The sequence below is a fragment of the Prunus persica genome, chromosome G1, assembly GCF_000346465.2.
Source record: "Prunus persica cultivar Lovell chromosome G1, Prunus_persica_NCBIv2, whole genome shotgun sequence".
Taxonomy (NCBI): Eukaryota; Viridiplantae; Streptophyta; class Magnoliopsida; order Rosales; family Rosaceae; genus Prunus; species Prunus persica.
The window spans coordinates 9,288,233-9,301,921 of record NC_034009.1 but is presented as its reverse complement, the minus strand read 5'-3'; the positions used below and the strand labels follow the sequence as shown (position 1 = coordinate 9,301,921).

Genomic DNA, 13,689 nt, shown 5'->3' with positions numbered 1-13,689 from the left:
TGTAGAAATACTGATTTTGTATATTCTTTTGAACAACTATCGGGTCTTGGGGTTCCCGGTTGGTATTTTGCTGTTTGGGATTAGACGTTTTAGTTTGGGGTTTGGGTCTTGTGGTTAGAGTTTTGTGTTGGCCAAAACTCGAACCTCAAACTGGTAAACCTCGAAGTCATGCCGTGAAACTCGAAAACGCAAACCCCAAATGTCAAATCCCAAAAGCTCTAATGCTTAACTCGAAACTCCAAATTCCAAACCCAAAATCTAGAGATGTTTGCTCTCTTGAATAATTAACAACATTCCAAGCAACCAAAATAAGAATATACGAATACAATGATAATAGCATTGGTATGTTGATCAGCCAAGGCTGTTTTTGGAACATTGGCCTAGTAATGAGCCCTAGAATTCTCTTGGATCAACAAACACATTACCTAGTTGTCCCTTCAGCAGCAGTTCATCTTTTTCATCAGCGTGGCTAATCAAGCTTTTCGCATACCAGACATCATTGATACATGACATATTGGAATCCTTGGGGACATGCTTTATGAGAGGATCACACAACGCCAGCTCAGTTAAAATCAACTTGCTGTCCTTCACATTTTGTCCCAACCGTGATGCGAAGTTCCACACAGATTTCATGAGCTCCCCGAGCTTCTCTCCCTCTCCGTGAATCCCGTAGAGAAACAGAAACCCGAAGGTGCTCTGCATGGAGACACGGACAGGCAATTTTAGGCAGGACAATATTTTCTCCCTTGCATGGCTTAGGGTAGCATGAAAAGACCTTAGTGGATGAGACTTTCTTATATGAAGCTTGTAAGCTTCACACGTATTCCATATGCTAAAGATTACCCAAGAGCTTTGAGTTTTACTGGTGATGTCCTTACCATTTTCCTCGGTGTTTAAGTTGATCCAACCATGTTCTTTGAAATAGCAGACCCAAGTGCCGAGGCTCAGCTTCTCCTTCAAGATCACATCGATGTCTGTCGGATACATGTCTTTGCCTCTTAGCTTATTTTTGTACAAGAAAATTGCTTGGTCTATGTGCAGCTTCTCTATTTTTATCTCTTGGGGAAGCAGATCATCAATAGGGGAACAAATTGGCTGAACAAATATGACTAGTGAGCTGAGGTTCACATAATTGCATTTGAAAGTGAAGAGATTTGTAGAGGCGATGTTGCTCTTTTCGGTTGCCAGGAATGTGTACTGTGCTCCCTTCCTCAGCAGCCACTCCTCCACTGAGTTCATGAGTTTCAATCCAATTCCCATCCTCCTAAACCAGACAAACATATAAAAGTTAATCCATCATAAAAGAAATTCTTTATATTTATACTTGAGATCCGCTAGAACTTATTAATCTTATGCTTATTTAGATAATTTAGCTTTTCCAATATGCTGCAACTCAGTTCAGAAAGAGTCAGAGCTTTTACACTCAATTGCAGCAGATTGTATTGGAAATTCAGAAATGAAAACTTGTTGCTTAAAGAAGAAGATTTCTTCCAAACTCCATTCTATCTGATAAACAAAGTGGAGAAATACCGGTGTGTAGGAGAGACGCGAAGGCCTAGTATGCTACCTATCTCGTAGCTTGCCCCAAAACCAGTGCCTACATGCTTCATGCATCCTCGAACCACTCCAACAAGCTCCCCGTTTTCGAGCAGCTCTGCTACCTGTAGGCCATTTTAATGCAATGATCATTTTACATTAATAAAGTCCAGAGGGGGACAGGGGTTTCCACATAGAAAAGCAGTACAAAAATAATATAGAAATCATGCAAATGTTATTGCTTATTGGAGGAGACATAAAAATGATTATGAGATATGAAAAAGTGACCCTAACCCACCAGCATAACATGAAGGGGGTAGAACCTAATCCTACAACAAGGGTCACTCATCATGTTAGTGAAAATGGAGACCCCCCTTTTAGACCCTAGCTCACAGTTCCTCTCTAGCTTCCCCACCACTTCTCTATCTGTGTCTGCATTGAATTCCCTTATAAGAACCTTGTTCTCTGCACTGTCAACCATGTCTTTTTTTTTTCTTTCTTGCTAAAAGAAGCAAAGTTATAAGATTTGAAGTGGAGAACAATCTTCAATTTGGTTTGCTGCCACAAGTGCCTCTTATTGCATTCTTATATGCTAGGCTAGGCTAGCTACCTATGTTATAATTTGTTTTTTTCTTTTCTTTTCTCTCTCTTTTTTCATTTTTTGTGGCTGGTTACTTCTGTCAGCAGTCTCAGTACCATAAATCACATTGGACCAGAACTTGATGCATTCATAATTCATAAATAAATAAAATACTATTCTTGTGCTATCTACATGAGCTGCACCAGAAAAATGGAACAATGATATTGCAAAGCGATTCAGGGAATATTTGTAATCATTTCTGTAGATCTGTGTATTTTGCTGTACATTTGTGTGCTCATTTGTTAGTTTCAGATCAGGTGCTAGCTGTTGTTTGAAACTAGTCTTCCCATTCATTATTGTGGGCTCAGTGTCCTTTAACCTTTGCTTCAACAATTACAGCATACATTATGTATGCATATATATATCTAGCATGGGACAGTACCTGGTAACTGGGGGTTCCAGTTTGAAAGTAAAAGAAGAAATTAACTTTCTGACAGGACCTCTAGGACTAAAAACAGCAAGTGCAAGAATTATTACTTGAGCTTTCAACATGATAATGAGTAGGGGGTCAGATTTCCTTTAACTGTACACCACAATCACAAACCAAAGTGTGAATCGGTGCCAGAAGAGTTCCAGAAATATGTGTTTGAAGTTATGAATGAGCTTGTTCTCTAGTAAAAACAGCCCAATACTCTAGAAATTAGCCCATTTCCTTAATGGGTTAACCCATCACCTTAGAAAGGCCCAAGCAACAAAGGAAAATATATGCAGCCTCTAGCACTTAGCTGGAGACAAAACCACGATAAAAGCTAAAGGCCATTCACGTCTGCAGGCTGCTGGGAATCTCCAGCACATGGCCAAAGACAAATCCCAACACAAGCCATTCAAAAAACCAAAGAATACTTGAGCAAAACACCCTTTAGACCAACGCCATTACCCACTCATTTCTCCTATCTACTCTTGCCATGAAATAAGGGAGGAAATAAGGTGAGGTAGTAGCCAAACATAGGAGTTTAACACTGAAGCAGCTGTAGGAAGGCCTTAGAGCTCCGAAAAATCTTGTCTTTGTGTGTTTGGACAGAGGAAGGTTTCACAAAAGAGGTTGAATCAAAGGAAGAGAAGAGAAATTGAGGAGAAGACTTAGCAAAATTGGAGAAAACCAACTAGGGTTTTCTTGGGAAAAATGAGCTTTCAACTCCTATAAAAGGGAGGCACATTCTACCCAGCAAAACAACTCACAAAAAGGCAAGCAACCCCATCCAGAGAAAGCAAGCATCACCTCTCATCCTGGAACCTTTCAAATTCGAGCCCTATTAGGCTTCATCTCTTCATATTTTCTCTTCTTTCAAGCCATTCCAGAGTCTAACCAAGCTTTTGTCAGGCTGCCGGACAATTGCTCAAACCACCCACTTCTTCTCTCTCTCTCTCTCTCTCTCTCCCCCCTTGCTTTAAACCTCTGTTTCTCATAGGAAATCACAACTCTTTCTCTCTCTCATGCTAAACTCATGAATGCTCAGCTCCCATGCCACAAGCTTCTCATGACAAGCCAAGAATTTATCTATAAGCGACTATTGTTTTTGTTGGTGAAGATAACCAAGGTGCTTCCTAAGGCTTTACTACCCTTTCGAAGCATTCTTGGGGTCTGATTCTCGAACTCAGACTCAAGGGGAAATTTCACACATTTGGCTCTTTACAGCAGCCCAGACCCATCCGTAGCTACTGGAACGAAAAAGCTCTTATAGTTATTTACTCAGATGGTCCTCAAACTTAAACCCGAGTTGCATTTTGGTCCCTCAATGTGTATTCAATCTAGATTTTAAAAGAATTTGAAGAAGTTTAAAAGTTCAGGTGTATTCAATCACGATTTTATAGAGGTCTATACAATTCTGTGTATTCAATTCAGACTTTTAAACTCCACTCAAATTTGGATGTATTCAATCACGACTTTAAAAGACTTCATAAAAGTTTGGGTGTATTAAAAAACTCATTGATTTTAAAGGAAATATAAAAAGTGGTGGATTTCGTTTGATCATAGAATAATTTTAGGCCATGAAAAATCTTTGCTTCCCCCCAGAGATTTTGATAGATATATTATTTTTATTCTCAAGATCTAATTTCACCATTTCTACTAACACCATCTTATCATAGCTATCACCACCGCCGATGCGCCACCACCACCACCACCATAGTCATCATCATCGCGGCCACCACCATCACCCACAAACCACCATCGCCATCACCACCCCCTAAACCCTTCGGTTTTTTAGTGCTATAAACTCCATTAAAATCAATAATAAAACTCTAACAAACACAATTAAAATCTATACACGAATTCAGTCAAAATCTATGTGAGTTTGTAGAATTTAGTCAAACTCAATTAAATTCAATTAAACTCCATCAACTTTATAACTCTTTAAAATCATTTAAAATCTAAATTGAATACACCTTCCTAAATTATTCGTTCAAATGGTCCACCAACTTTTTATTAATCAGCACATTGGTCCTACCATTACACTCCATCAATATTGCCATTAATTTGAGGTTTAAAATCATCAATTTATACTAAAATATTAATTAATTAATTAAAACAGAGATAGAGGGAGGACGCAGAGGGGGTGGGCAGTGGGTATGGGCTGGGGCTAGTGGTGGGGGTGGCTCTGCCTTTTTCTCTTCTCTTATCAATTTCTTCATTCTCTTAATTAAGAACATATAAAAAAAAACAAGTGATAAATAAAGCAAGAAATATCCCCTTCATCTCATCCCACATCTATCCTACAGAGCAACAAGAGAGAAACTACTTTTTTCTTTTTCCATTTTTGCAACTCCAGCGAGAGGAATCCAATACCATAAATTGATTAAGGCATCCGTGTGCCTTCTCCCTCAATCCTCCGCTCCCATTTCTTACAATTTAGCGGTGCAACAAGTCGGCTCCACCATTGTAACCTGTCACGGAGCTCAATGCGTGCTGCCACTTTGGCTATCGAAGTCGGAGAAGTCATGTCTGAACGAAGCCACAATCGATGTCATCTCTTGCACATCGATTGGTTGTCATTTGGTTGTACAGGGAGGGAAGAAGAAGAAGAAAAAAATGGAAACGAAAACTACACTATGAAAAAGTCACATTTACCTTTCCTATTCTCCTCACATGCAGTTCACATCACTACTCGGCTAGGCCGGATCATGGGTGGGCCTTGTCGGACTGGAGGTTTCAAAACCTAAACTCAAGCCCTACCCAACCTTAGAACGAGCCGGGCCAAACGAGCCTGACTATCAGAATGTGGCTGAACTTTGGCCCATCAAGTCTCGAGCTACCCACTTTGACTCTCGTTGACCGTGGACCAAATGATGACCCTTAGTCCAAAGGGTACCAAACAAATTTTCAAATATTTTAGCCATTTTTTATTGTTTCATTTTAGTTACATCTAAGTAAGCATCACCGAATCTTTGGTGCTTACGATTTGTATGATCGTAAAACTCTTTGCACTGCAACATGAATACATAACGATGTGAGTGTGATAGGTAAATGTCATGCCACTGCACCTCGGAAGGATGACATGATCAACTCATGACAATAGCCTAAAAAAGATACAAACTCTTTATATGCTATCCAATTCACATTGATGTATGTACTCAAAATGTTCTAATTTGCTTGTTTGATTTGTATTGGTTAGCTGATTTATTTGTGGGGTCTTACTGCCCCTTCATGACAAAGAAACGTAAAGAATGTTCTAATTTGTATAAAATGGGAAATTTTAGAATATGCATGAGACTGCCAAGAGTTGCATGTACTTAAAATATTCTTATTTGTAAAGCATAAATAGATTTATTTTGCTTCCAAGGGCAAAGAAACTGGTGGGAATGGGAATTTTACTGCAACAAATTTTAGTTCTTACCAATGATCATGGGCTTCTATGTGTTGCAGCCTATTTGGTCCACTGAGAGAAGGCTTTGTGAACCTTACTTCCGCTTGTGTGATTTCTTGAAGCCCAATGCATGTACACAAATTACGATTTTGTACATGGGATGGAGTGTGGTGTTCTCCCAAAAACTACTAACATTTTGCCTATCACTTTCGCAACCAAAAAAAAAAAAAAAAAAAAAAAAAAAAGGGTTGCCTATCACCCAAAATATGGAAGGGTATACTGAAAAATAAAAAATAAAAAAACATAATATCTACTCTTTCTCTTGGGATGTCTACTATGCTACACGATCTTGGAACACATACCCCTAGTAAGTATGACATTCAACCTAAACACTACAAGTTCCTAAGATAAGATGATGTGTACTTTAGTTGAACCTAAACAAAACAACAAACCAACCCACCACAACCATCATCCCAAATGCCAACATAAACACTATAATTAGCTCCCAAATTTAGTCTCTTTTTTTCCAACCATCTCAATATCTCTTACCCATTCCCACCATATTCTGGTATATTTCTCTCTCTTTCTTTCTTTGTTTTTTCTTGGTAAGGTAGGTCGTCCAAACACAGAAAGTAACAAAATGTGGCCAAGTCACGCATTTGAGTCGCAAAAATAGCAATTTGCATAGGACTCTCCTACGATCACATCCTTCCATGATTCCATTTCCTTCTGGATAAATAAATCCCTTTCTAAGTCTGTCACGCAATTCCATCCCCATAAGTTTTTCATCTTCAACAAAAAGTCTTCTCTCTTTTTCTTCGCAACCCCCAAAGTCTCTATCTTTCTATATCGCTCGCTCCGTCTCTCTCGGCGCAATCCAACCACTCTGGTCTATGGTGGTTGGCTTTCAGATGACGATCCATTGCAAATTAGTATCTGGGTGGGATTCTGAAACGTCATTCTCACACTGATCTGGGTAAGAGAAAAAAAAAATCATAAACAGAGAAGGAGGGAGAGAGAGACAGCGAGTGAGTGTGCATTAAAAAGAAGACAATGGAGGCTGAGAGGATTAGGCAGCTTTTTCTTCTTTGGTGTAGAAAATCCTTCGTGGCCCTCATGGGTGGTAATCACACCGCCTCTAGGTTCTGTGCCCGCTAAATCGCAAAATGTTCTTAGTTGTTTTACCTTCGATTCCTTCTTGAATACATTGCAAAATTTGCAATCTTCAGACTTTTTTCGCATCTGGGTACCCGCCAAATCGGCTCTTCGAGCTTTTCTTCTTGACCTGCAGATCGGATCTCGCGTTTTCACAGAGCTTTTATCGGATTTTTTTTTTACGAAAGTGTTGAAAAGGAAACAGAGAAATGGAATTGGCTGGTGGATATACAGCGAAGGACCAGAGCAAGGTGAAGCACCTTCATGGTGGAAGGATGGGATTGGATTCCGAGACTCATTTGGTGATCAAGCTTCCTGATTCCAAGGTATTGCGCATTATTTCAAGGTCTGTTTTTTTGGGTTTGGTTATTCTCACACTGCCCTGCATTGGGTCCCTTTTGAGGGGAGTAAGTGTTTCTGAATTAAAATATGATACTCAATCTGAAATTTTCAATTTTGAGCAATTGGGTCAGCTTTTCCATGATTTAGCTGGTGAAGGCCTTCGCAGAAAAAGTGACAAAGCTCTCATTGTGAGCCCGGTCAATGTTGGTATGATTCACAATCTTCATCCTTTTGATTATAATGTATTTGACATTGTTATGGATTCGGATTTGGAGCGAAAAAGCTCATTCTTGGACGAGTCTTGGGATTTTGTTTTCGCATTCAACTTGGTTGATGCTAAATTTGTAGATCGCATTTTGAAGATTGGTGGCATTGTGGCTGTTCCATTAAGCAATGACCCTTCAAATGCTTTTAAACCGAAACCCAATTACAAGATAGTGTATCTTCGTCGATATGCTTCCACCTTTGTGGCAATGAGGAAAACCAGCCCGTCTTATGATTTGGCGGTGAAGTCTAGGCGGCTTTGCCAATTCGAAACTAAGGCCAAGAAGACAGTGTTTAAAGATGTGGTGCTTGAGCCACCGAGACGTGTGTTGGCTAAATCAAATGAGTACTTGAAGAAGATCAAGTTCCTTCCTAACTTGTTGGGTGATTCTCTTCCAGGTTATGACCGCCGAGTGTTTGTTAATGTGGATTCAAATGAGGACAACAGCGGCGTGACTGAATGGTTTCAGCAAAACTTTCCAAAAATGGATAAATAATTTGAAGTTTACAACCTCGTAGTAGAGCCTGAAGAAGCTTCAAGCACAGTGGTGGCACTGCCACGAAATGATTTATCGGATTGGCTAAAGGAAAATGTGAGGGAAGAGGACTATGTTGTGATGAAAGCAGAAGCAGAAATGGTTGTGGAAATGATAAAGAAGAAGACAATCTGCTTGGTAGATGAATTGTTTTTGGAGTGCAATAATGGATGGTGGCAGAAAAATGGAAAGACGTATGGTAGCAAAAGGGCTTATTGGGAATGCATTGCTTTGTATGGAAGGGTGAGGGATCTAGGAGTTGCTGTACACCAGTGGTTTCTTTGAGAAAGATAAATTGATATCAGTATAAAAAGTTTGCTGCTTTCTTCTGTCTGTGAATATTATAAGAGAGAGCGATATTTGGGTTGGTTTTTTGACTTGTGGTAGATTAAGTAGTTTGTTTATGTTTTTTGTTGGTCTTGTATGAAGCTTTTGTTTCTTTAGGTGTTAGTTGAAAGGGAGAAAGACTTTGATTCTCCTTTTGACAAGTGGTGTTGTCTCTATTTATTTGAATAATAATAATAATGCGTATTTGAATTTCGAGGTGTTGAAAATTGAGGTATTCACACTACCGGAGATCACATATTGTCAATGCATATTGCAACGCAAAAGAAAGGAAACGCCCTACCAAGGTAATTAGGTGCAAAGGGATGCTAACAATGCTAAGAACTTAATGTATTAAGTGTCAAGTGTCTCTCATTTGGGGTTTGGAAAAGGTGGAACATTTGGAATCCAAGACAAGAGTACGAGGTGAATTTACCCTTTTATTTTAAATTTAAAAAAAAAAACAATAATCTTAAGATTATATTCATGATGGTGAACACCAAGTTGGTTTGATGTTAAGCGAGCTACACAACATTTTAATTATGAATAAGCGAATCTGAAAATTAAAAAAAAAGACTTATAATAAGCGAATTTTAAGTTAATATTCTTCTTCTTTGTTATATTTGAAGAAATCGAACCCTTAACCTATCTGGTGTTCACAAATTTCATACCGCTAGTTAGACTAACATCAAGAGCTTGAATAACTATCTTATAAGTAATGTTTCTTGACTAATTCGCTTTCTTTTGGTTAGGAAAAAAATGGGGAAGGAAGAGGAAGAAAGAAAAATATTAATTAAAAAAATAAAAGAGAAATGACATATCCCGTCCAGGTGGGAAAATTGACGGGTTTAAAGGATAGAGCCAAAACCCGCGACCGGGTGCCACAAACCGAACGCCAAGCTCCCAAAAATCAACACGCTAATCCAATCACGACCGTCCATCACGTGATTTGGGAAGAAGAGCAAGAGCTCTGCTCTCCGGCGAATAATCTCACGTGGGCTCCACCCCCCACCATTTTTAAAATTAAACATTCGAAAATTTTAAAAATGGGTCCAAATCCAATCCAACCGAGAAGAAGATCGACCAGACTGGCGTTAAACTGAAATCACCCACCAACCGTACTCTCTCTGATCCAACTTCTCAACGTCACTGAAACCATAAACCAAAACAACTCCGTCGATCTTGAATCACAGCAGATTCAGAGCCCAAAGCCCGAAGGTAGTTCCTCACCAATTTCATTTCTTTTTCTAGGGTTTCGCTTCCAATTCTTTTGGGGATCGAGGCGCATCATCCAGTTTTGTTTATTGTTTTGAATTTAGTGGTTACAGTTGAAGTGGAAGGTCATGGCTCGGATAAAGCCTCAGGCGCTGTTAATTCAGAGCAAAAAGAAGAAGGGCCCAACTCGAATCAGTATCACTACCATAGTTATGTGCAATTTAATCATCGCTTTGATCGCCTTGTCCTTAGTTGCCACTTATCGCTATTGGTCTAGAAGGTAGCATTTCTTTTTTCTATCTGTTGTAGTTTTTCATATCCTACGTGATTTTCTTTCTCTGGAAATTTGAATTGTAGTGCCAATTTGGATGATTTCAGCCTCTTATTTTGTTGTGCGCTAATTTGCTCGTAGGTCGCTGGACCAATCTGGGTCGGACTTATCTACTCTAGAGGTATTTATGTGAAATGAGTTTTTTCTTTCTTTCTTTTTCATTTGTGTAATTATTAATCTTCCTGTTTTGCAGTAATTATGAGTAAATGCATATTTGACTAAACTTATTAATCTTTATTGTCTAGGATATTGGTGGGTTAGTAAAGAAGTACGATCTTCCCGGTTATGCTGTAAGTGTCTTTGTTGCCAACTTGCTTTTTTGTGTTAATGTGAACTGCAACTGCGACTGCTAGAACTAAGAGGGTGTGCTTTTGGTTGTGGTGGTGTGGCTAAATTAGTTATGACGTCAATGTTTATCGATCAGTTTATGGCTCTAAATGAGCACATTGAGCAGTGTTTTGCTTTGTGGTTTAGATTTTATCTTGTTATATTTGGAATACACAAATAATCGAGAAACTAGTACTACCGTGCAAGAAGTCACTTAATGTAATCGGAAGCAAATTTCTACGCCAGTTTTGAGAGTTTTACAGAAGGTTCATTTACGGGAAAATTTAATGCATAAGGATTGCTGCTCTGGTTTCATTTGGAGACATTTTATTCCTATTTTTCTGCTGATGTTTATGTTTAGTGGTTTAATTCGATGTAACACTGAACACTCCTATCTGCTTCTCTATATTGTTAGTTATTCACTCTCTTTCTTCTCCCCTCCCTTGTTTTTTTATTATATAGATTCTAAATACGTCAAAAGGTCCTATCACAGTGGAACTTTTCAAGGATGGTTCTCCAGAGGTTGTGGATAGATTTCTTGACTTATGGTGAGTATTCAACAGTGCATATAAATCTTACATACATACATGCTCTAGTTATCGAAAATCATATATATATATATATATATATATATCTCTCTCTCTCTCTCTCTCTCTCTCTATTTGAGTCCTTTTTCTTAAAGATTGAGAGAACAAAGTCAAAATTAGGGGATGGGGTGGATCTTAGTGCATAGCTGTTACCAAATTACCAATAGCCAAACCAACAATAAGTTTCCATTAATTTGGGTTCTTCTTGAATTTCCTTGTAATAAAAGTTCTCTATCCTATGTGTTAATCATTTAGATATTCTTATATTTTTATAAGCCATTGTCATATATTTTGTTGTAGCTCCTTTGTGAAAGGGTTCACCAACGAGTTAAAAGGTTCTGTGTTATTCTAGAAGCTTGGTGATGCAGATACCTGGTTGACTTATATCTTGACAACATTTAAGTCCTAAATGTAGGCTTGATTAGTACAGTAATTGCAAATAAAATCAGAACTTTGACAATTGGAAAGCATCCAACATACTGACTAGCAGTAACATCTACAAATAGACGTGCTTGGTTTGTGTGTTTGGTAATATTGTGTTATGCTCGCAAGACACTTCTAAGTCATTAGTTTTGCAGTCAAAAGGGGCACTTTAAGGGGATGCCCTTCAGTCATGTGATCAAACACTACGTTATTAAAGGGGGAGGTTCCCAAGGACTTGGAGCAGCTGAAGATTGGATATCAAAAGGGAAGCTTCGTAGTCAACTAGTTATGAGGTTAGCTTTTAAAAAAAAATGAATTGGTTGGTATTTCATCCATTGTAACAAAACTGATAGCTTTATTCCTACCTGTGAGAAACATGAAGACCAAAGCATGAAGCTTTTATGCTTGGAACTACAAAGAATAGACTAGATGACAAAGGATTTGAGCTTGTTATCACAACTGCACCAATACCAGATTTAAATGATAAGCTGATTGTGTTTGGACGGGTCATTAAGGGAGAGGATGTGGTGCAGGTATATATATTTTTGCATCTTGAGTAATATTTTGGTATGCCTAGACTTGGATAATATCTAATGTATAATTCTTTGCATATGATCTTCCATTCAGGAAATTGAAGAGGTCGATACAGATGAACATTATCGGCCTAAATCTTCTGTAGGGATCACTAGTGTGATTCTGAAACGTGAGATTTAAGGGCAATTCAATACAATCAAATGTGAAGTATTCCTGCATAGTATAGTTGCTGGTTTGAGTATTTTCTTGCCGGACTACCCTTGCAATGTACAACAGTACATCTTAGGTTTCAGATTTTCCCCGTCCAATTTTCTCTTCTTCTACTCTCTTGATTTGGTTTGTGATTTAGTGGGGGAGGGGGGAGTTTTGATACTCATTTTAGGTGTAGGTTCCACATCTGGGGTGGACAAAATACGACAATTAAGCTAATTTGATATGCACTTTTGTTGCCGCAATCATTGTGTTATGATTATTTGATATGATTCATTTTGTTCTTTTTATGGCATTTCCACTCTTAAAATTATTCTTAGACAATGTCGTGGATTGTTGTCGCCATCACGGAATCATGGAGGTTAAGGTTTCGATTTGCACAGTTTGGTAATCGAGTTGATATTTCATCTTGTTAGATGTCTGAACGGGTTACCTTATACTTCCAAACGATTTCCCAGCTTCTTGCTTTGCCCCTTTTATTTTATGTCATCCACGTGCTTGCCAAAAAGTCTTGGTTGAAATTTCTCTCATGTAATTGGATTTGGTGATCAACTTTGTTTATGCATCTATTGGGGAGAAAGAAGGGGTTTTTTTTTAATTTAATTTTTTTATTTTTTATAATCACAATTGGTCCTTGAACTTTTTAAAAGTCTTCATTTTAGTCTTTCAAATCTCAAAGCAATTCATGACTCATGAGGTCTTTCATCTTTTGGTATGCACATCAATTTGGTTTTACTGTTTCATTCCGACAAAATTTTCACTAAAATTAATAAAGTGTCATTACGTGACCAATTTTAAACAAGAATTTTCATCAAAATTTAGCTTATTATAAAACCTCATATTATTGCTCAACGAAGTCATCTGCTCTCCATTTTAGGGTTAGTCTTGTTAAGCAAAATTAGTGAGTTGTACTTTGTGTCATGGGTGGATAAGTTGTATTATGACACAAACATACCTTTAAAGTTGGGACGTGCTATCACGTTATCCCACACTATCAATTGGGAGATTCGTTATTATATCCAATATAATAGTCCAAATTATAAAACAAATATCTATAAGAAATGGATTTTAAAAACACACCCAAAGCTCATTTACAATATAACAAAAAGGATTTTAACTTTTTATAAATTACAAAACTGCTATTGATTTTTTAAAACAAACCCAACTTTAAAACCTTATAAAAAAGCCCAAAACACTCAATAGGGCATCAAAGTAATAAATCAAAATTAAATTTAATTGGGCCAGCTATCATTTTTTGAGTTTGCTTATAAAAATTAAATGGTGTAAGGTTTAAATATATTATTAGTACTAAGAATGGGCATATGACTATATATCTCTTATCAATTTTTACAAAGATCTTCAACTAAATGCGACAAGAGTGATCAAATTTATGTGTGGACCAAAAGATTAAGGACTACATTGTAGAGTCATTCTATAGTGAGGGCCTTATATATGGTTCTTA

The 13,689-nt window shown here is 37.8% G+C and overlaps 3 protein-coding genes across 6 annotated transcripts; 2 read left to right on the top strand and 1 right to left on the bottom strand.

The window, feature by feature from the left end:
• Window positions 72-2,505, bottom strand: LOC18789571 (probable N-acetyltransferase HLS1-like). Its single transcript, XM_007224230.2, has 3 exons — window positions 1,835-2,505; window positions 1,531-1,661; window positions 72-1,264 (listed from the first exon to the last, which is right to left on the bottom strand). Exons 1-3 carry the CDS (start codon window positions 2,015-2,017, stop codon window positions 394-396), a joined length of 1,185 nt encoding a protein of 394 aa, XP_007224292.1. The 5' UTR covers window positions 2,018-2,505; the 3' UTR covers window positions 72-393.
• LOC18790309 lies at window positions 6,211-8,813 on the top strand. Of its 3 annotated transcripts, XM_020555376.1 has the most exons (3): window positions 6,211-7,460; window positions 7,608-7,683; window positions 7,825-8,813. In XM_020555376.1, the coding sequence occupies exons 1-3, from the start codon at window positions 7,344-7,346 to the stop codon at window positions 8,235-8,237; spliced, it is 606 nt and encodes a 201-aa protein (XP_020410965.1). In that variant the 5' UTR covers window positions 6,211-7,343; the 3' UTR covers window positions 8,238-8,813. The 3 variants fall into 3 exon arrangements, with proteins under 3 accessions (XP_020410965.1, XP_020410964.1, XP_020410963.1); XM_020555375.1 differs by having other exon boundaries at window positions 7,608-8,813; XM_020555374.1 differs by having other exon boundaries at window positions 6,211-7,683.
• On the top strand, window positions 9,551-12,540 carry LOC18793955 (peptidyl-prolyl cis-trans isomerase CYP21-4). Of its 2 annotated transcripts, none has more exons than XM_007223835.2 (8): window positions 9,551-9,818; window positions 9,920-10,095; window positions 10,228-10,267; window positions 10,392-10,436; window positions 10,936-11,021; window positions 11,639-11,776; window positions 11,866-12,016; window positions 12,111-12,540. In XM_007223835.2, the coding sequence occupies exons 2-8, from the start codon at window positions 9,944-9,946 to the stop codon at window positions 12,195-12,197; spliced, it is 699 nt and encodes a 232-aa protein (XP_007223897.1). In that variant the 5' UTR covers window positions 9,551-9,818; window positions 9,920-9,943; the 3' UTR covers window positions 12,198-12,540. The 2 variants fall into 2 exon arrangements, with proteins under 2 accessions (XP_007223897.1, XP_007223896.1); XM_007223834.2 differs by having other exon boundaries at window positions 9,614-9,818; window positions 9,929-10,095.

Coding starts and splice junctions, on each gene's coding strand:
- LOC18789571 (XM_007224230.2), bottom strand. CDS start 2,017: ATGGTTGACAGTGCAGAGAACAAGGTTCTTATAAGGGAATTCAATGCA. Junction 1,662..1,834: donor ACCCCCTTCATGTTATGCTG/GTGGGTTAGGGT, acceptor AATGGCCTACAG/GTAGCAGAGCTGCTCGAAAA. Junction 1,265..1,530: donor CGCGTCTCTCCTACACACCG/GTATTTCTCCAC, acceptor TGTCTGGTTTAG/GAGGATGGGAATTGGATTGA.
- LOC18790309 (XM_020555374.1), top strand. CDS start 7,344: ATGGAATTGGCTGGTGGATATACAGCGAAGGACCAGAGCAAGGTGAAG. Junction 7,684..7,824: donor TGTGAGCCCGGTCAATGTTG/GTATGATTCACA, acceptor CTAAATTTGTAG/ATCGCATTTTGAAGATTGGT.
- LOC18793955 (XM_007223835.2), top strand. CDS start 9,944: ATGGCTCGGATAAAGCCTCAGGCGCTGTTAATTCAGAGCAAAAAGAAG. Junction 11,022..11,638: donor GATAGATTTCTTGACTTATG/GTGAGTATTCAA, acceptor TTAGTTTTGCAG/TCAAAAGGGGCACTTTAAGG. Junction 12,017..12,110: donor AGGGAGAGGATGTGGTGCAG/GTATATATATTT, acceptor TCTTCCATTCAG/GAAATTGAAGAGGTCGATAC.